This window comes from Nomia melanderi, chromosome 9, assembly GCF_051020985.1.
Source record: "Nomia melanderi isolate GNS246 chromosome 9, iyNomMela1, whole genome shotgun sequence".
In the NCBI taxonomy this organism is placed as follows: Eukaryota; Metazoa; Arthropoda; class Insecta; order Hymenoptera; family Halictidae; genus Nomia; species Nomia melanderi.
Genome location: NC_135007.1, coordinates 4,561,626 through 4,582,599, shown reverse-complemented (window position 1 = coordinate 4,582,599; position 20,974 = coordinate 4,561,626). Strand labels below are relative to the sequence as shown.

Genomic DNA, 20,974 nt, shown 5'->3' with positions numbered 1-20,974 from the left:
TTTTACTTACTCTTATCTATTCAGTAACTTATCTCTATCTTTAATATCGCAGTTTTTATTTCTCTTTTTTTCTGATCACCACCTCGCAGTATCTACCTTCTCAAACAGAATATAAATGATAATTAAATAATAAAAAGGGGTAGACGGGTATTAGAGTTAGTACTCTGTAGCGATGTCATCCCTAGATGATAAACCTCTTGTGCTTCCTGCACGTTTGGTACCTGTAGATAGTTTAGTCCAGGGATTTTTGGGTGATATTTTTTAAATTCCAGGTTTGTCCGGGATCTTGTTCAATTACAAAAACCATATAGTACAATACCGCAATATATATTTAATTATACATTACAGAACAAATCAACGTGCACGTGCCTTGAACGCTAATACGAGAGTAACCCATAAAATATGACATTCATCTTTTTCCTAAATAACAAGCATGATAAATTTTTCATCAATAGTTTTATCGACTACCCTTAATGACACATTTTGATAGTAAATGACAATATTTCGGAAAGAATACATCAGTTCTTAAAAAATCATTTTTTATTAATAAAACAGTAATACAAGAAGATGTACAGTGTTAGCTATACTTTCCTTTTTTTGGTAAAATAAAAGAAGATAATGTGTCGACAACAGTGCTAAAAATTGAAGTAGACCGCCTTTACTTGCTTCGTTGGCCATAATGGTAGCCGGATTGTAAAGGGTTAATCCTAAAAAAACCAAGGGGAGGGGTTAGCAAAGCCCATTTGAGTCTATTATACTTTTCATCGAAATATATGTATCTCTCAAATATAAATGTCTCAAAAGTAAAGTTTCGCACGTAAGGAGAAAAGTGATAAAAAAAAGATTCGTGTGCATTAACTTTTTAATACACTTTTAATATATATTTTGCATCTGATACAGTATTGCTTTGGTTTAAACAAATTACAGTTAATTTCTGTATTTATTTTTCACTTGTTATTCGACTTTTCGACTTTTCCAATAACGGTTATAAAACTAATTATAGAAAATGTCCAAAATTCAATTGAGGAAAAATAATTAAGTTGAGAAAATAATTTTAATTTTAAATTTCAAAGGGTATCATTTGACACCGTCAGTGGAAATAGTGTACTAAGAAAGATACAAACATCACCAAACAGTTTCACGAAATATTTTACAAACGAGAGATATATATGTTCTCAAATTTTCGATCGGGTTCGAAGAACCTTCCTCTCGGTGTTTCTAGTGTTAAAATATTCTTCGAGCGCGGCCAGCCGATCGCGATTCACATTCACTCCTCCGCGTCTCCGAATAGGCCGGTTGATTCAAGGGTTGGCATCGTCGTGCGAGGGTTGGTAAGCACTTCGAGTCGCAACCGCGGGCTATAAGACGGGCAGGGTGGGTTCTTTGGGTCGGGGGTAGGGGGTACGGCGCGACAACGTTGTTCCTCGCATAGGATCATGCATATTTACGTCGCGGTGCGGAACATCGACGGGTGTTCGGCGAGGAATGACTCAGAAGCTCTGCGCCCCTGCGACGGTTGAATGCGGGGGGGTCGACGAGAGGCGGTCGGGAGTGCAACGCGTGCTGGTTCTCGCGTGTATTGCGCAGGACGTCGGCGCCTCGGCGCCGCGGCCACCCCCGAAGCGATTCGGTCGTTGTTTGCTGGCTCCACATCGTGAACGTTCGTTCGGCCGCCGTGTACACAGTATCGTGGACGGTGCGTCGCTCGGTCTCGCTGTCGGCATAGCCGTTCCATGAACGCTACAAGCGGACCAACCCTCGCGGACGGAACAAATAGATGCGTACGTTGCGTCATACGGGCTACCACTACCGACCTCTTTACTGAGGGACGTTGATCGTCAACCTGCACCTGAAGATCCACCGCGTTGTTTAGTCGTTCCTCGGGGGCAGAGGAGTAATCAAGGATTCGATCCTCTTTCGTCACGTGAATTTACTGGCTGAGTAGTGAGAAAGAGGTGAGAGGGAGAAACGGTGACAAAGAGAGGAAGAGAGGAAGGGGTGGTGGTTGCCGCAGAACAGGTCGATCGTCTCTCATGAACCTTCCGCTTTCTATCCCCCACCAAATCTGAACCAAGCGCTAAAGGAGGTCGAAGAGGACACGGGTTTAGAGGTGTGGGACTTTATTCGGTGGTCGCTGCGTGAACGGTGCTGAGGAACGTGCTGGGAATATGCGCGTGATATCGATCACGCGGCCTGATCGTTCGGATATGTGATACCGGAAGCAGGTCGGGCAGGCTTGACCTGCGTGCAGGTGTACGACGGTGCGTAGTCACGTATGCGTATTGAGGGGCGCCGCTGAGGGAGAGCAAGAAAGGTGCGCGAGAAGTGCCGCGTGTCAGGGCCAGCCGTGAAGATGCACGCCACCGACGCCGTCCTCGCGGCGACGTGCCTCGCGTCGCCCTCCACCTACGCCCCGAAGAGGACCAACTCCGGGATGAGATTCATCTGCGCGGTGTTCGTCTCATGGTTGATCATCAACGATCAACTCGCGTTGGGACAGACCGACCTGCCGGAATCGACTACGATCGAGGGTGAGTTTGCTTTTATGCTTTCCGTCACTCTTCTTCTGCTTCTTTTTCTGTGGGGAGACTTCTGTGATCTTCCGGGGCGAGTGGAGTTTTGGACTGAGTGTGATTTGTGAATTGAGGGGCCCAGTGTAAGGGGGAGCTAAGCTAGAAAATGAGGAGGAAGGCGATGTACATTCGTTTCGATATCTCTTGATGTCTAGTTATTATCTTCTAATTTAAAGTTACATGGCAACATGTTTGCGTGTATCGTTGCTTGTGTATGTTAGTGGTTGTACTCCTTACTTGTTATGATGTCCGGGCAGGAGAGAGGTATGACACACGTTATTTTTGTCCAGCGTCAGCTACAAAACTGAGAGCTATCAATTCAGTTTATGTTTAAGTTTATTTATTTATTTCAGTTTATTTAAATTGTTCTTCATTTCATTTATATACCATAATGTTTACAACAAAATTAAATATAGACGATGAGTAGATAGTGACAAAGAACGTATGTAAGAATGAAATTTACGAAATAGTTTTGTTAATTCGAAAAACTTTTAGAATTTTCAAATACGTTTCAATGTAACAATCCGATTTTCCAAGTAATATGCTTTTATATTTATTACATAATTACATTTTTAATTTAATTTTCATATTTAAGTATATAGAAAATAAGAGATTGTTCTAGGTACCTTATCATAATATTATTACGTTTAAATAAAAAAGTAGCAGTCTTATTTATGAAATTTGTATTGAAACACAGATTTGTGTAAAAGCCTTAGTATTTCAAAATGTTACTATTGTAGCATGACTTCTTTTTGTATCGGACTCTTCATTTGTAGAGATTTATGGAAATTTAGATTTTCATAGGAGGATATGTAGTAGGGGGATTTGTTTCTTTTGTCGGAAACTTTTGTAAGAGTGAAGAGACGGTTTTATCGCGTTAAATTATTTGCTCATAAATGTAAGAAATTTCTGCTCTGGGTGTTGAGTTTCTGGAAACGTGATACTTAATAGAAATATACTGAGAAAGAAATTAATTTAGCAAAGGCATTTTTAAATTAATTGTATTTTAGTTAATCGAAAGTAATTTTTAAATAATTACACGTTAATTTATTCAATGAAACAATTGATATGATTCTAAAGTATTTTCTTATTCAGGTTCTCATAAATCCATTTCTTAAAATTTATATCACTTAATCAATATTCTTAATCACTAAAGAAATGATTCTTTGTAAAGTTATTTTTCCTATACTAAAATTATTCAGTGGATATTTTTGTATGTTAGAATCAAGTAATAAATTCCGTGAAATTATTTCTTAATTCAGTAATTAATTCCTCTACTAATTCAATATATTTATTGTATGTAATTGTTAATATTTTATTCTATGAAAATGACTTTTGCAGTAGAACAATATTCAAGCATGCTTTGATGTAATTATTCTGTAAAATTATCAATATTATTAACTTGATTTTAAACATTAACAAATCACATCATATACTATGAATAATTTGTACTCTATGGAAATGAACTGTGTTTACGTATGCATAGAATTCACCAAAACTTCACACAGCGTAATATGTTAATAATATGATATTGGGGGGTGGATGAAAAGTTGTCCTCATCTTCTGACAGTTATATTTTTTATAATGTCCCTGATACTAAATTTTATGTTATTCTAAACAGCATCTTGTAAAACATAAAGACAAAAATTTAGTCAGCGTATATAATGCACTGAAAGACAATATTCAGGTAACAAATATTTCATTTGCGATCAAAATGTATCCCAATACATATACGAATGTAATAAACTGGAATAAACATAAAAAATTTAAATGTATAAACATGTAACTTCGAATTTATATTCTTACGTAAGCATGAATGCATGTGTATAACATAATTCTTAAAAACAAAGTTTTTAAAGGAAATATTTTCCACATTCTCGATTTATTTTTCCACAGTTAATCACTATCCTTTGGCTTGTACAATCATTAATAATACATCCTCTGTTAAGCTTGTCATAAAATTGTTATAGGTACTTAGGTAATCAAGAACAGAAGCATAACGTTTACAGTTTAATAACCATCAGCTTACATCCTTGTAGACTAGAGAAATATTGTTCCAATTATCAGGAAAATGCAAGGTGCCCACGATTTGAATAACCAAACGTAGCCAATGTACTCTATCAATAAAAATAAGAAAAAAATGGTAATATAGATTCTCAAATGTTTAAAAAAGAAGTTATAACGAATGTATAGAATCCACATGTTGTTACATTACTAGCAACAAGTTCGTAATTACTACATTGCAGTGTTATAACATTTGCTTAAGCAGATAATGCTTAATCTGCTTTTACTAACAATGTTTACTGGTTTTCAGCTAGCAAGTTTGTGTCGATTCCAAACTGTTAATTCTGTACGTAGGCCTTTCTGTTAGTGTTTAGTTGTTACATAATATCAAATTTATCGATTATATATTTTTGTTACGACTCTTTTATAAAGCATTTAAGAACCTGTATGTATATAACATTCTTTCCTTACTTCTATAACACACTGGCGAAGTTTGAACCGTTTCAAGAATATTTTCTAATAAAATATCGATAACATTTTGTTGCAATAAACATAAATATAAATAATATACGAATTAAGGGATAGAACTATTTCATTTCGACATTTTATGTATAACTACACTGCCGGTCAAAAGCTTGGAACCACTTGATATGTGACGTCATAAATTAAGAATTATACTTACATCTTATAAATATATAAAATAAAATAACAAAAATGGTGTATCTTTATGTTTCATTAAAACACATATGTCTATGTTCCTTTATCATATACAAAAATTTTCCAATAAAAGTTGTTTACAAGAAAAGAAGTTTTTCTTTTAACCGATGTATTCGTGTCAAACTTTCGACCGACAGTGTACATCGTACAAAATTTCTTGAGTATTGAACTGTTTGAGTATTGAATTGTTTGAGTATTGAATATTGAACTTTCTAATTATGCTATATTAAACCAAATGGCGACTGCGGGTTGTCTTTTGAGTGCAAAGGGTTAAACTGTGTACACCCTGTATATTATATCCAGATATTCCCAATATTTTACGTCGTTCCGAGCCAATAAAATGTGCATGGTCGTAAAGTAAAGAAGAAGTATTTCGCGCGATCGTGTAATGTTGTTTATTTATGGTCCACTCAGATAGATTTTACGACTTTTCAAATCATGTTTCTGATCCGATAATCCCTAATATGCCCCGATCAAACTGGTACGAATTGAAACAGTAGATTCTGTCGGGCCATTGTTTCCTTTTTTTTTGTTTTGTGTATCGTGTTATGTCAGACTTCGTAAACGCTGTATCGATCGATATCAACGTGCATAGACATCGTTTTACGTCGGTTTAGCCAGGAATCCCACGGGCAATACCCGTTGCAACGGTGTCCATAAAATATCGACAAAATTGCTGAAAATATCATTTTCCACTAACAATAATAGTAAGTATTAAGTCATAATTGAATAATATTTTGAAGAATAAAAGAAAGCATTCAGCGTTTTACAATAATAGACTTTTAAATTTAATGATAATTGTTATAGTACAGAGAAAAAAGTATTCACCTATCATGAACAGTTAATTTTTGTTCTTACAAAGAGTTGCATGTTATTTATAACTCCTTCGAGATAATTCAGCATTTTTTAAAACTGTAAGCTAATCAAAGTAGTTTTTAATTGTCTGTCAATGACTATAAGTTCGTGGATTGAAACTTTTAATTTAGAAGATAAAAGCTATATAGTGTTTAAATACATTCTCCTTAACTATACTTTGCACTAGATTTATAGAAAGTACATCATTTGTGGATTTATTGATGGACAGAAACTGTATTGTTCTAATTCTATAGAATTTATGGCGATTTATTTACTTTGATTCTACAAAGTGTTCACCATATTGTAAAAATAAGTACAGAGAACTTATATTGTTTGTTAAAGATTTAAAAAGTAAAAGCAAAATTAATTTGGCCATTAATTCTTAATTATCAATTATCATTAATTATTTGAGTAAGATACAGTTAATTGTAGTTATATGTAAGATTGGAAAAAGATAAAAAATAATTTTATTGTTTTTGTTCATGAATTGGAAAATTTGCAATGTAGGAAAACATTTTTGAATGTCATTACACAATTTTTCTTACGCAAATCTATTTTGTTATCGACTTTTCATATAGGTAAATGTATAATACCGAATATTAATAATAATTGAAAAATATAATAGTTTGAGAGGACTTCAATATTTCGTATGTAAGTTCTAATGAAAGCTGCGATAATAATAGTACCTATTAACAAACATATTACTGACGCTATGAATAAACGTTAGCACGAAGTGTGCCTATTATAAAAGGTAGTCTGATAAATATTGTAATCGAATGAGTACCTAATGACTTCACCTTATACCATTTATGTGACTAACGATTAAGAAATCGATGTATGTAAAAAAAGCTATAATGTCCTTCAGAAAACAGGTGTTCTTATGAAAACAACTCATAAAATGACAAACTACATAAAATCGAATAAAATTTTCTTATACAATATTTTTCTAACTTTGCTTGCAATAAAATTGTAGCCTTTCCTGCTTGGCCGAGCTAATCTGTATGCAATAGAATATCAAAGATACTTCTTAGTTTCCTTTGATCCTCAAATTCAAAAATTAACTCATATTTCTTTCCTATACTGGTTCTATACTGTACATTATATGTTATTATTATATTCTAAATACTAATTGTAAGTTAAAACAACACAACATAAACTACCACTATTAAACAGTATATTTCCTGTATTTGTTATGGATTAAGTGATTAATACCCAATGCTCTGGCATTTTGAATAATGACTGAAGTAACAGCGTAGCCTAATAAATATTGGTAATCTTGATAAATTAAAATTATTATTAACAAAATTAAATCGTTTCCTAGCATACATACATATTTAAATCCTGGTAAAATAGAAATGTTAATAAAGAATTATAGAGTTTTTATGCAATATTCTACCTAAAAATATCCTTTGAAAAAGAGTTATAAAAGTTATAAAAGCCATTCCGTTTCATTTTGGAGTATGTAAATTACCTTTATAAAATGAAGATTCCTATAAATTCGATAAAGATCTAGTAAAACATTTATTTCAATTTTAAATCGCTGAGATTCCTACGACAAAGATTTCCCTCTAAAAAAATCTGGGTTGTTACATACACTCTTAAATTCCATAAAAAAACTAAAAACCCCATCTCCCTAATTTCAAGTTGAAAATCGATGTGTTCGAAAACTACAAATTCAAAATATCAGGGAATTTACATCGTAAATTATTACTGTCTCACAGTCACTTAACACTAGAACTACCGAACTATCAAATTGACTGTTCCTGATTTCTCTCCAGAAACTCCAAAAGTACATGTATCGGGATTCCAATTGCTTCACAATTCAGTTTGCGTACTGAAAAAAAGAAGAAACCACAAATGGGTCATTTTGCAATTATTGAAAAGGAACGCATGTTTCTCTGGAAAATAAGTAATGAAACTGATTTAGAAATGCGCAGACTGAATTATAAATCAACTGAAATCTTAATAGACGCACTGTTAGAACTTCTGTATAAAAATTAGAAAATCCAATTTAATTCCTCGGTAGTTGTAGTGTTAAACAACACAGAACCAAGTTACACGAACATTCACAATTAAATATTTCCCGCAATTCTGGTCGTTGGAAATTCTATTCTGTTAAGTCAGGTATCGACGTCTTCGAAAAAATTCCGTTCACCTAGCGCGCCGGTTGCTTCGTCGCGTCGTCGCCGGTTCAAAGGCACCGTTCTTTCATAAACGTCTCATTGCTTCCGTCGTCGTTTCGTTTTCACGACTCTGCCTGGGAAAGTCGGCCAACGACATCCGCGGAATTTTCAGGGTAGATTGTCATCCGAGCTTAATGCCCTCCTTCAGATTTCGCGGCTGCGATCGACCGTTCAAGAGGCTCGGTTTATTTTCCCTCCCCCACCCCTATCCGTCGCTGTTCTAACTTTCTGCTCTCATTTACGTCCTTATTTTCCAGGGAATAAGCTCGAGCTGCCTCTTTTCGATCGTTATACCCAAGCGAATCACTCCGACAGGATCTCAACATTCCCGAATTTTCTTGAGGAATCGTCTGTTCTGCGTTAATCCTCTAATTTCCACCCCCTTCACGCCACTGATACTCGCCTGGCACGTTTTAAACGAGAATGTAATATAACCATTTCCAGTCCCCATTCTTCAGCCAATTGCTTATCGGACTGCGTGTTGCTCTTCGACGGAAAATATCATCGTTGCTTGTAAAGGATTGCAACGGATATCACATTGGATTACTTAAGGGAGATACCACCTAAAGACGTTCTATTTATGGGTAAACTTTAGGAATTTTTAGATGGTCGCAATAAAATCAGAAAATTAAGTGTATTTTTGTCAAACGCAGGACGAATGCACTTAGGGTGTGTTTTAATGAAAAACCAAATCAAAACAACGAAGATTTACATGTATATTTGAAAAAATAAATAATTTTTAATTGACAGAATTAGTATCATTTCAAGCTTTAAAATGACGCGTATACAACATGACGGAGTTATTAGCTTGTTGGTCGACTCGATTGGAAACAATTGAAATGTCTGAAGACAACAATTTTTGTAAATTTATAAACAGAAATATATTATCTAAAATATACGGATTCTTCAATAGCTCAATGATTTAATTTTTTATAAACATTTGAAGCTAATTTTTGGGGGTAAAAATAGGTTTTTACACTTCAGCTGCTTGTCATTTCCATAAGAATTAAAATATCGAGAAATTAGGGAAATTCCAATTGATGTACTTTTGTTTGTATGTTACCGTAAAAATAAATAAAAAAATTCCTAGTGTAAACATTTTATATTTAAATGTAAAAATTTGAATGTTACAGTCAATGTTATACCATGCAGAAAATGCATTATAATGTTAAGCCATTACAAATTTGTATATAATTTTACTATTATTTACTATTCTGTATGTAATCATTACAAGTTTCCCAAAAAGATAGAACGAAATAACTGAGAGAAAAGAGGAACAATTATTTGTTGTTTACAATAAGTATTTCCAACGAAATTACGTATTGCATTAAAAAATGCGACACATTACACTGGGAGCAGCTTTATATTTACATGTTTTCACTAGAGGACAACCTGTAGAATATAATGACAGCAATGTAATTACTTTTGTTATTTTATGGTACACGATGATGATAAGAATTAATTCAAACACAAAAGAATTGAGGGATATTTATATTTGTTACATCCTATTTGAGATCTTTTTCACGAGTCTGACACGATAGAGTCAAGTACACGATGTAGCAAGGGGTTAAACGAATGTTAATACTTTATTTAGCCTGCAGGTATCATTCCAAGAATTATTATAGCAACATTTGTTTATTTGCAGGAATTCTTATATTCTCAAGAATGTGATTTCTTGATTATATTATCAAGAAAGTGATTCATATTTTACTATAACAAGTGTGTTCGTTATAGGAATTTGTGTTCAACAGTGAAATAAGGGTTGGAATAATAAAGATTACCCTTTTTAAGAGCGAGAAATTGTGAAACTTCTTAAAGTTGTTTCCACAAGAAAATGAATTATGCATAGAAGTCTTAAGTAGCCACTAGAAAAGAAGAAACTCACACATTAATCTCTCGTTATTTGAATAATTAAAGTATTCATCTGCAGCTTTCGATTTTAGATATCAAAGCACGAAGTCGCCATTACGGCGGCTTATATTTAAAGCGCCCTAGTAAGTTTTTTTTTTTACCAATAGTCCCAAATAACAATTAGATTATGTTACTCAGTATGATTTGTTGATTCAGTATTGTAATTATTATTGCTATTAAAAATTTGATTAAAATATCTGTTAAGAATACATACAGTTAAGAAATAACCCTCATCGTCCCGTTTGCATAGTCAAGGAACATTTAGTTTTTACGATAGAGAAAAAGGCCCGGACACATTAAATAAAACCCTAACCATTCGAGACACCATAAAACAAACAAATTCAGACATTTTCAATACACAAAGGACGGCTTAGCTTCACGACACCCTAACGGTACTCCACACTCCTACTGACGATACCTGACTTGACCTGTCCAACTTACCCTACAAGGCGTGACCACAAGACAGCAGATTCAACCCCCAACAACTTCATTGGACGAAAATATTTCCCACCTTTTAACATACACACGAAACAGTACACACCCTCATCTCCACAATTAGTATAAGGCACACTCGATTGTACAAATCAGACAGAGTTCATCAAGACAGCGACATCATAGTATTAAGACAAGTATTTTCAACAACAAAATAAAGGGACACACAGTCCGATAAATCAAGCCAATCCTTGTTAATTATTCAAAACTTATTCAGTACGCCAGTGCAACCAAGTTAACAATAAATATCTGGCCTTACAAACCAGATACATAAAATTAACAATTTCTTTGGTCCATTGACCTACATTACACATTAACATTTTGGTCCTTCGAGCCGGATACATCCGGAACTAGTGCAACTAACAAACAAACTGTACTTGTGCGAACGAGTGAACCATACATATTACGTGTGAGTTCAACAAAGGCGGCTACTCCAATTGGTACAGCGGACTTCCATTCTGCCGACGCTGTTCAAGGGATAGGATCTTACATCTCATCATCGAGAGGCCTAAATATTCCAGCAGCCCAGGGGAACGTCATTGCCGAGCCAAAAAAAGGGAACGCAGCTACAACGTACAAGATCAAGCAGGAAAACAGAAGCGGAAACATCAGTGGTGATCGCCTTCCTACACAAATTTCCTATCTTCAACCGTAAGTCATTTCTCCATTCTTCGATTTGAGTCAGTTTATAAATATGGAAGCTACATTGAAACAATCTACTGTAATCCGAGGTCAAATCAAAGCGTCATTGACTCGCTTTAAAGCATACTTAGATTCATTTAATCATTCATCGTCTGTCACTGAACTTCAAAAACGGTTAGAGAAGATAACACCTTTGTACGAAAAATTTGACACAGTACAATGTCAAATCGAGTCGTCCGTAGAAGGTACGCCGTCGGCTGAAGAACATACAGATGTTCGCGATTCGTTTGAAAATTCATTCTTTCAATTAACCGCCTTAGCAGAAGACATAATATCACGATCTCAAGCACATCATACACAATCCACTCAAGCACCAACACCTATTTCAGTTATCTCTAGTACAGAAAATCGTATCAAATTACCGACCATAGAATTGCCCACGTTTGACGGTTCCTATAACAATTGGGTGAAATTTAGGGATACTTTCGAGTCACTCATACATAATAATCCAAGTCTGTCAAACATAGAAAAATTCCACTATTTAAACGCATCAGTAAAGGGCAACGCAACACGTACAATTCAGGCTTTAGGCATATCGGAATTAAATTACACGCTTGCTTGGAATAGAATAAGGGATCGTTATGAAGACTTGAAAACGTTAAAGTACCATCATGTAAGATCAATGTATGAAACACCATCTTTTCCCAAAGAATCATTGACGGATTTAAGACATTTAATTGATAACGTTAACAATAATTTATTAGCACTAAAAGCACTTGGCGAACCAACAGACTCTTGGGATACACTCATAATATACTTACTCACATCAAAATTGGATATTAACACACAACGCGAATGGGAAAGGAGAATGAATAATATTCAGGGAGATGTATCGCTACATGATATGATGAATTTTCTTGAAAATCACTGTAAATACTTAGAAAGAATCACAGCAGACAAAATAATACACAATAAATTCACAAACGAAATTAGGCACAACAAATTCAAAGTCGTTACCACACACGTAGCGAACTCGCATACTGGGTGTCCTCTCTGCACAGGGGATCACCAGTTATATAACTGCTCTAGTTTTTTGAGATTGTCTCCCATTGAACGGCGAGCAAAAATTCAGGATTTACACATATGTTTCAATTGTTTCACAGTAGGTCATAGAAGCATAGACTGCACACGAAGCTTGTGTAAAAAATGCTCAAAGAAACACAACACATTGTTACACATAGATTATAATACAAACGCATCACCTCAGGTTAAACCAGCTCCCACAACATCAAGACAAAACACATCAAACGTAAACGCACACACTACCACAAATATGCACGAATCAATTACCGTTCAGACAGTTATCACACAAGAAAATAAAGTGACAATGTTAGCCACTGCCTTAGTTTATATTAAAGATCACCGCGGAATAAAAAGGGAATGTCGTGCTCTTTTAGATTCAGGGTCACAGTCACACTTCATGTCGGAAAAATTAGCAAACACACTACAATTAAATCGTGAGAAAATAAATGTTCGAGTCTCAGGAATTAGCAAGTTAGCAAAAAACATCCAGCATCAGGCACATACAAACATAATCTCGCGTTTCAACGGTTTCAGCAAATCAATTTCTTGTTTAATTTTACCAACCATCACTGATAATATTCCAAATCGACCAGTTGACTCTTCGCTATTAGGGATTCCATCCAACATGTTTTTAGCAGATCCATACTTTAATGTTCCCCGAGAAGTTGATATGATTATCGGCGGGGATTTATTCTGGGATTTAATGTGCGTAGGACGTCACTCATTAGGACCCCGCCATCCTTCCTTACAAAAAACACAGTTAGGTTGGATTATCGTAGGAAAGTTAGAACTTTCTCCCTCTCTCGCGGAAACACACACCATCTGTCACTTAGTCACAAATGAAGAGATTCACAAACAATTAGCGAAATTTTGTGAAATCGAAAATGACACGAACGAACACACAAAGACACCGCATTTTTGCGAAGAACATTTTAACTCCACTGCCACACGAGACATGGAGGGGAGGTACACGATAGCAATTCCATTCAAGGAAAATTTAGAACAATTAGGCAATTCGATGCACCATGCAGAGAAACGATTACACAACTTAGAACGTAAACCAGATACACAACCCGACATTAGGGAAGAATACACTAAATTGCTAGAAGAATACGAATCATTAGGACACATGAGCGAGGTCACAAATAAGGAAGAACTATACACACACTCAGGGTATTACTTGCCACATCACGCAGTTTACAAAGCAAATAGTACTACTACGAAATTGCGTGTCGTTTTTGATGGGTCTGCCAAGACCACGTCGGGGCTTTCACTGAATGACGTTCAATGGGTCGGACCCGTAGTTCAAGACGATTTAATATCGATTCTTTTACGATTTCGAAAACACCGGTACGATCTCTCGGCAGACATTGCCAAGATGTATCGGCAAGTTTGGGTGCGAGAACAAAATCGCAAATTCCACCGCATACTTTGGCGCAAAGATAAAAACAGCACGATCAAAACATTCAAGGCATACATGTGTGTATTTGTATGTTTCTCCACTAAGGCTGTACATTTAGAATTAGCAACAGACATGACAACTTTATCATTCTTAAATTGCCTAAAAAGATTCATAGCACGCCGCGGATTGTGTCACACCATTTTTTCAGACAATGGTACTAATTTCATCGGAGCACGCAACGAACTTCTCGATCTTAGTAAATTATTAGTTGATAAAGAACATCCTGAACGCGTTGAAAAATTTCTAAGCGAAAATAAAATTCAGTGGCATTTGACTCCCCCTCGAGCTCCACACTTTGGAGGATTGTGGGAGGGAGCAGTTAAATCCACTAAGAATCATTCAAAGAGAATCATTGGCAAAACTCGCTTAACATATGAAGAAATGTACACCGTATTAACTCAAGTCGAAGCATGTTTAAATTCACGACCCTTATCCCCCCTTTCCGATGATCCAGCAGATCTATCCCCTCTCACACCTGGACACTTCCTTACCGGCGACTCACTAACCGCATTTCCAGAACCTGACCTGAAGCATATCCAGGAAAATCGACTCAGTCGTTATCAACACCTCCAGAGTATGTTACAGCATTTCTGGCAACGATGGCAAGCTGAATATCTCCATCAGCTGCAACAACGCAACAAATGGCGAACAAAATCCCCTACTACATTTGGACCCGGGACACTAGTTCTAATTAAGGACGACAACCTTCCACCACTCAGATGGAGGCTGGGAAGGATCGTCGAACTTCACACTGGAGCTGACAGGATCACTCGAGTGGTATCCATTAAAACAGCGGAAGGCCTGACCAAACGGCCACTCACCAAAATATGTATCCTGCCAATGGATCAAGACATAGAAGTTCCACCAAATGGATAATCACAGGAATTGCTCCTTGTATTTATATATTCATAATTCAATTGTATATAGATTCAAACCCACACCGTACATTGTAAGCTGTATATATTGACACACACATTCATTATGTAATTTAAGTTCATCTCGCATCAACACACACATTTGTATGGGCAGTTATCATATTTTTCACCACACACATAGACTCTTTGAACGAAGTCGTTCAAGGCGGGCGGAATGTTAAGAATACATACAGTTAAGAAATAACCCTCATCGTCCCGTTTGCATAGTCAAGGAACATTTAGTTTTTACGATAGAGAAAAAGGCCCGGACACATTAAATAAAACCCTAACCATTCGAGACACCATAAAACAAACAAATTCAGACATTTTCAATACACAAAGGACGGCTTAGCTTCACGACACCCTAACGGTACTCCACACTCCTACTGACGATACCTGACTTGACCTGTCCAACTTACCCTACAAGGCGTGACCACAAGACAGCAGATTCAACCCCCAACAACTTCATTGGACGAAAATATTTCCCACCTTTTAACATACACACGAAACAGTACACACCCTCATCTCCACAATTAGTATAAGGCACACTCGATTGTACAAATCAGACAGAGTTCATCAAGACAGCGACATCATAGTATTAAGACAAGTATTTTCAACAACAAAATAAAGGGACACACAGTCCGATAAATCAAGCCAATCCTTGTTAATTATTCAAAACTTATTCAGTACGCCAGTGCAACCAAGTTAACAATAAATATCTGGCCTTACAAACCAGATACATAAAATTAACAATTTCTTTGGTCCATTGACCTACATTACACATTAACAATATCTTTACAATAATGGAAATATATGTGCATTGATTCTTTATTTACTTTGTCTAATCCCTTCTTCGGATGATTTCTTAGAAAGCAAAAGAAATTTCAGTCGGAAGTTTGTGTTTGTTATAAAAATTAAGTATTGTCGAGATAGTGAAACATAAAAATTTTGTATACATATTTGGAAACTAATAACAATTTAAAAGATCCGATTAAGTATTCGAGCCAATATGTGGCTTTATGATTTCAGCTGTTGTAAAATAGCGTCATCACCTAATCATTTACAGAACAAACAAAAACACAGGGAATGCACGTTTAACGTCGTATTATTTCCTCCCTCTGATTGCTTTATCCGATGCGCACATCACGATATTAAGGAGGTTATATCGGTCGTGGACTGAAGAACGTTCTGTGTTCGTAACTGCTACCCGGCTGTCGTTTTTTTACCTTAATGGTCCATTTCTATCGATTAAAACTGTCGAAAGCTTTTCGGTGGTGAAATCAAGACTGTGCCGTGGAGAACGTAATTTTCAACGGGGATAAACGTTCCGAAATTACTTTGCTCTCTTTATCTCGTCTAAACAAACGGAAAGACGTAATAAAATATTTCTGGTGAAATATTTGATGAAGTTTTAAATGATTTCATAAGATTATTTTAATTAGTTTTAAATTATTTGATAAAATTCAAATTAGTTGAATATTATTTTATAAAATTATTGAAATTAATTTTGGATTATTTTTTTATACCTCGATAGAAGCAATAATGGAATAAACGAATCTCGTTTTTATAAATTAGTTGTAGTAAATTTATATTCACGTAACTGTTCACAGTCTATTAGTAATATAAAACGATTTTAAGATGAACATATGTGGAACAATGTAAAGTGCGGTAGAATATGTGTAATTAATATTCGGTTTGTATTGAATCTGCAAAAATTGTGTTTTCGTAGAGCAATATTAACAGTCTGTCTATAAATTTCTTATAGATATAGAGCGAAATTTTTTGTTAATTTCAGAATATTCTTCGAGGCGTGCAAGGTTTGATTGATACGCTAGGTTTGATTTTTACGAGAATTTTTTCAAGGAAAACAATCTTAATCTTATTGAGAACAAACATTTTTGGTACCCCTATTATTGCTTCACGCAAATAAGTTAAATTTACGTAGAAATTAGCAATTTATTACAGTCGATCCTACATTATCAGTTTTCGCAAGAGTAAAAAAAAATATCTTTCAATTTTCTTGAACAGAAAAACTTTGAAGCGTTACTACAGAATTATTATCAATCAACATATTATAACAGAATATAACAAAAAGTAAAATAAAATATAAGAAAAATTAAGTTACTAGTAACAAAAGAAAGCTAAATAAAAATGATAAATAAACACGAATACGATTCAACAACCAATTCAACTTTTTATGTTGAAATTTGAGAATTCAGTGTCCCGAATGTTTCATCAATTTTCATAATAGATTTTACGATGTGAAGAATACTGATGATTTGCTAGGATTAGTTGAAATGTAATTTCGATGAAAATATAGTATGCAGTGTTGTTGTACAATGGCTGTCATTACAGTCGTTGCGTTTGTATAGTATGGTCCTGGTACATTTACAAATTGCGTAGGGATAGGTTCGCAGTTACTACCGCAGTAAAACTTTCAATTTTATTCGTAGCACTTCAATGTTACTAAGCTGTTCAAATGAGATCCTTAATTAAATGCGCGTAATCCTCTGGATTAAGTGTTTCAGCTTTCCATTATCATCTGAAACGTGGAGAAAATATCCACTTATTCGTTTAAGATTAAACCATTCTTTCAGACTTATTTCATTTTCTTTATTAGGATAAATTACATTCTATTCTATACAAAAATTGTGAAGATGCAGGCATAAGTATTGTATTAATACTTTTTTATTAACTTTTTCTTTTTAGACAAAAAAATTAATTTCATAGAGATTTTTATTGAAAGTCATAATGTATCTTATATATTTTAGAAATTCTTTAACCTCAATCAGGTTTTAGGGTCTTTTTCGACCCAAACTGAGATTCATTTTTGCTGTGATTTTTTTTTAATGCGGATGAAGGTTAAGAAGTATACGTTCTATTTAACAAAACATTATCATTAAAAATTCTGTTATCGAAGCAATCTGATATTAGTGTGATAATGTTGTATCTAGGTATATTGTACATTTGTATTTGACTAAGAGAATTATTTCACTAGTTAAATTTTAATTATTTGCGATGAAGTTATCAGTTGCTGGGTTTTTGGCAAACCAGGATGTTTCGGATTATTACTTGCTTTTCTCGGAAGGGGTTATGAGAAGGTCTCTTGAATTTTCGTGTGTCGCTCTGTTGCAACCTCGAGGGTGGCTTCATGCCAAGTTAGCCCTAAACAAACCTTAAGCAAGCTCGTATTGGCTGTTTCCTCAGGTATCGATGCAGAAGCATCAGGTAGCGAATACATATTCAACATGGCTTTATCAAGCGTAATTCTAAGCTTCGCTTGATGAGCTTTATTCAGGAATGGTATGCAAATGAAACTTGTAATGAGAAAAAAATACTTTTCCCATAAATATTAAATTTTTAAATTTACACCATCCTATAATGGTTAATAAAATGAACTATAAACATGTTCGTGACTACGTGTTAAACATGTGTAACGCTGTTGATTACCGTTGCTATGACGGTATTAATCGTTTGCATTCGAGAGGCGTCATTCAGTTGCCATTTAATTTGATCCAGCAAAATTCTAAAATTTAAAATTCGAATTCAAATTCGTGTAGTTTTCACGTTCTGAGTTAATCCTAAAAGCTCAAAAATCGCAAGAACAAAGGAACTCTTCTAGTCAGAATGTTCTCGTCAATAGCTATAGAACAACTGTTGATGTTATTGGCCCAGCGCGTGACGAAGAAAGTAGACAGAACAGAATGCGCCGGAGTGAGATGTAACGAACATTGACATTGAATTTCATTTCTCGCAGCGGCGGCTTTTTATGTTTACTGAGTCCTGGGGACGCGGAGACTCGGTTACTATGTTTTCTGGAAGAATCGAGGTGGAGCGTGCGACCGATTCCCTCTGTCCTTGTGACGTTTTAACTTTGAGGATTGACTCAGGTCGTTAGAGTTGCACTATACATAAGTATGTATACATATGTAGGCCTGTCTGACGAAATGGCGTGCTACCGGCAAGCGGTCAGGATCGAGCGGCAAGACGACTGTTCCACTCACAATGTTCGGACCGCCTCGATCTTCGACGTGTGCTCGATATTGGTCGCGTCGCAGTAACAAAGGACGGAAGCGGAACTAAATGCAACTAAGTAAGATGTAACGATAGAGGTCAAAGTCCATAGTGCCGTCAACTTCCTTCTCTATCGTTACATTTCGCTCCGTCTTTTGCCATTGTCGTGCGCCAATAATAACCATGCGTTGAAGACCGAGGTGGCCCGAATATTGTGAGTGGAGGTGCCATCTTATCGCTTGGTCCTGACCTATACCTACAACGCTATAGGTACGAAGTATGATGTAAATATGTCAGAAGTATTAACAATATAGGTAAGAAGTGTAACGACGAAGATGTACTTAGCAATTAATTTGACAATTAATTTAATGAACACTATTGTCAGTTTTTAAATAGTAATATATACTTGTCTACATAGATGAGATGCTTTGGAATTATATAAGAAATGAATTAAATTTTGTATGACGCTAGTAACAATTTTAACACGGAATACGCAAGAAATATAACATTATTAAAAAATTAAGAAGTACTCACGCTTTATAATTCATTTAGAAAACCTAAGGAAGGTCAATGAACTGCATTTAGATATAAATACTTCATAAAGTAACCGTTCTCCATAACTTTAAAACAATATTATACAGAATAACGAACAGATTCGGTCTACACGAAAAAGAAATGTATTTTCACTTAAAAAGCCTATTTCAATTAACGAACACAGTTGAAAGATAGAACACAATTCCGCACAAATACGCTTTTCAAATTAATAATTTTCATCTGATAATTTTTCTACTTACATCGAGAACACATATTAACAATATACATGATAATACTTATATACATAATATAACACTAATATTATATGTATAATACAATATTAAAAAAATGATCAAAGGATACATAACATTGGCCAAATATTACATCCCTCTCGCAAGACCAGCGAATGTTCCAATCCTCGTGAAACGACGGTATATGTTGCGCAGTTAACAACAGCGTAATTACACAGTCGGAGGGGCCAGAATATTAATTCCACTGTGGCACAATTAACCGTGAAGGTATTTCACGGTGAGATTCGGCGAACATTTTAACCGTAAAATCACCAGGCGCGGCACAATTGAATACGTTTCAATTTTAATTGCATCGGAGGATTCGGGGAATGGGAAATGTGCCACGGTAATCCTCTAGCCCCGGACGAAACACGCGGGCGCGATATCGTGCTCTGATACTGTTTCCGTGATAGCGGTGCGTGCAAGGACTACCTTGGTAAGAATTGCCGGTTCTCCGGCTGCCGGCTGATCAATAGAAAATTATATTATATATCTCGAGCTGTCACAGTAGGGCACCCTTGAATTTATGCGACGCAATCGCGCGGCTGCGGTCGGACGCCGCATTCACGGTGCGTTTACCGCATCGTCGAATAATTGCGTGATTCATCCGTACGCGTTTGCACGTTTCAATTGGACCTGTGACTTATGAAATACTCGGGTAACCGTGACATTCCCGGATAGAGTGAAATTACTCGGTTATCTTATGAGATAATTCAGGGCCGACCTAACATATTTAACGTCTGCAAGCTACTAATAATAGTGTTCTCCCCTTCATAAGAAAACAGGGAGCAGAGTGATCGGTGAAATTTTACGAAAGCTTCGGAACTACAAAATGTCAATATATTACCATTAATACGTTGACTGCCGCATGGTTTTAAGGCGTGGAATATGCGAAATGAAAAAAAAACAATATTAAATTATTCAATTGAATCGCGTTATTATCGTAGGTTTGTCTTGTTGAGTATCACCGCATTAGGTAGCGCTATTTATAATATAGGAATGTTTGCAAATAATCATCGTTTAATTAAGGGAATTGCAGTACTTGAATTTGGCTGGGGATCACTGATAACCCCAATGATATGCAACGTGTTAAATAAATAAAAATATAAAATTCATACAAAATTCGAATAACATATATAAACGAAAACAAACTATATAAACAAAAAATAAAAGTAACTTATTATAAGCGATATAATATCGGTTCTGTAGAACCGGAACCGAAATCAATATGGTCACAACCGATGTACCAAATGGTAGGTGTGACTATTTCGGTTCTCCATAGCTGTTTTAGTACTAGAAC

The 20,974-nt window shown here is 35.4% G+C and overlaps 1 protein-coding gene across 6 annotated transcripts in view; it reads left to right on the top strand.

The window, feature by feature from the left end:
- The first annotated feature begins 1,519 nt into the window (after positions 1 to 1,519).
- The window catches only part of jus (EB domain-containing julius seizure protein), an 82,103-nt gene continuing 62,648 nt past the window's right edge, over positions 1,520 to 20,974 (top strand). For 2 of the 6 annotated variants that reach the window (XR_004235892.2, XM_031986444.2), the window contains exon 1: positions 1,528 to 2,531. Coding sequence is in view for 3 of the 6 variants with exons in the window: in XM_031986444.2 (XP_031842304.1) it covers positions 2,354 to 2,531 (178 nt within the window). In the remaining 3 variants the exon portion in view is untranslated. Of the gene's footprint in view, positions 2,532 to 20,974 lie in introns of all 6 variants that reach the window. The other 4 variants (XM_031986443.2, XR_012999323.1, XR_012999324.1 and 1 more) reach the window with 4 other exon arrangements.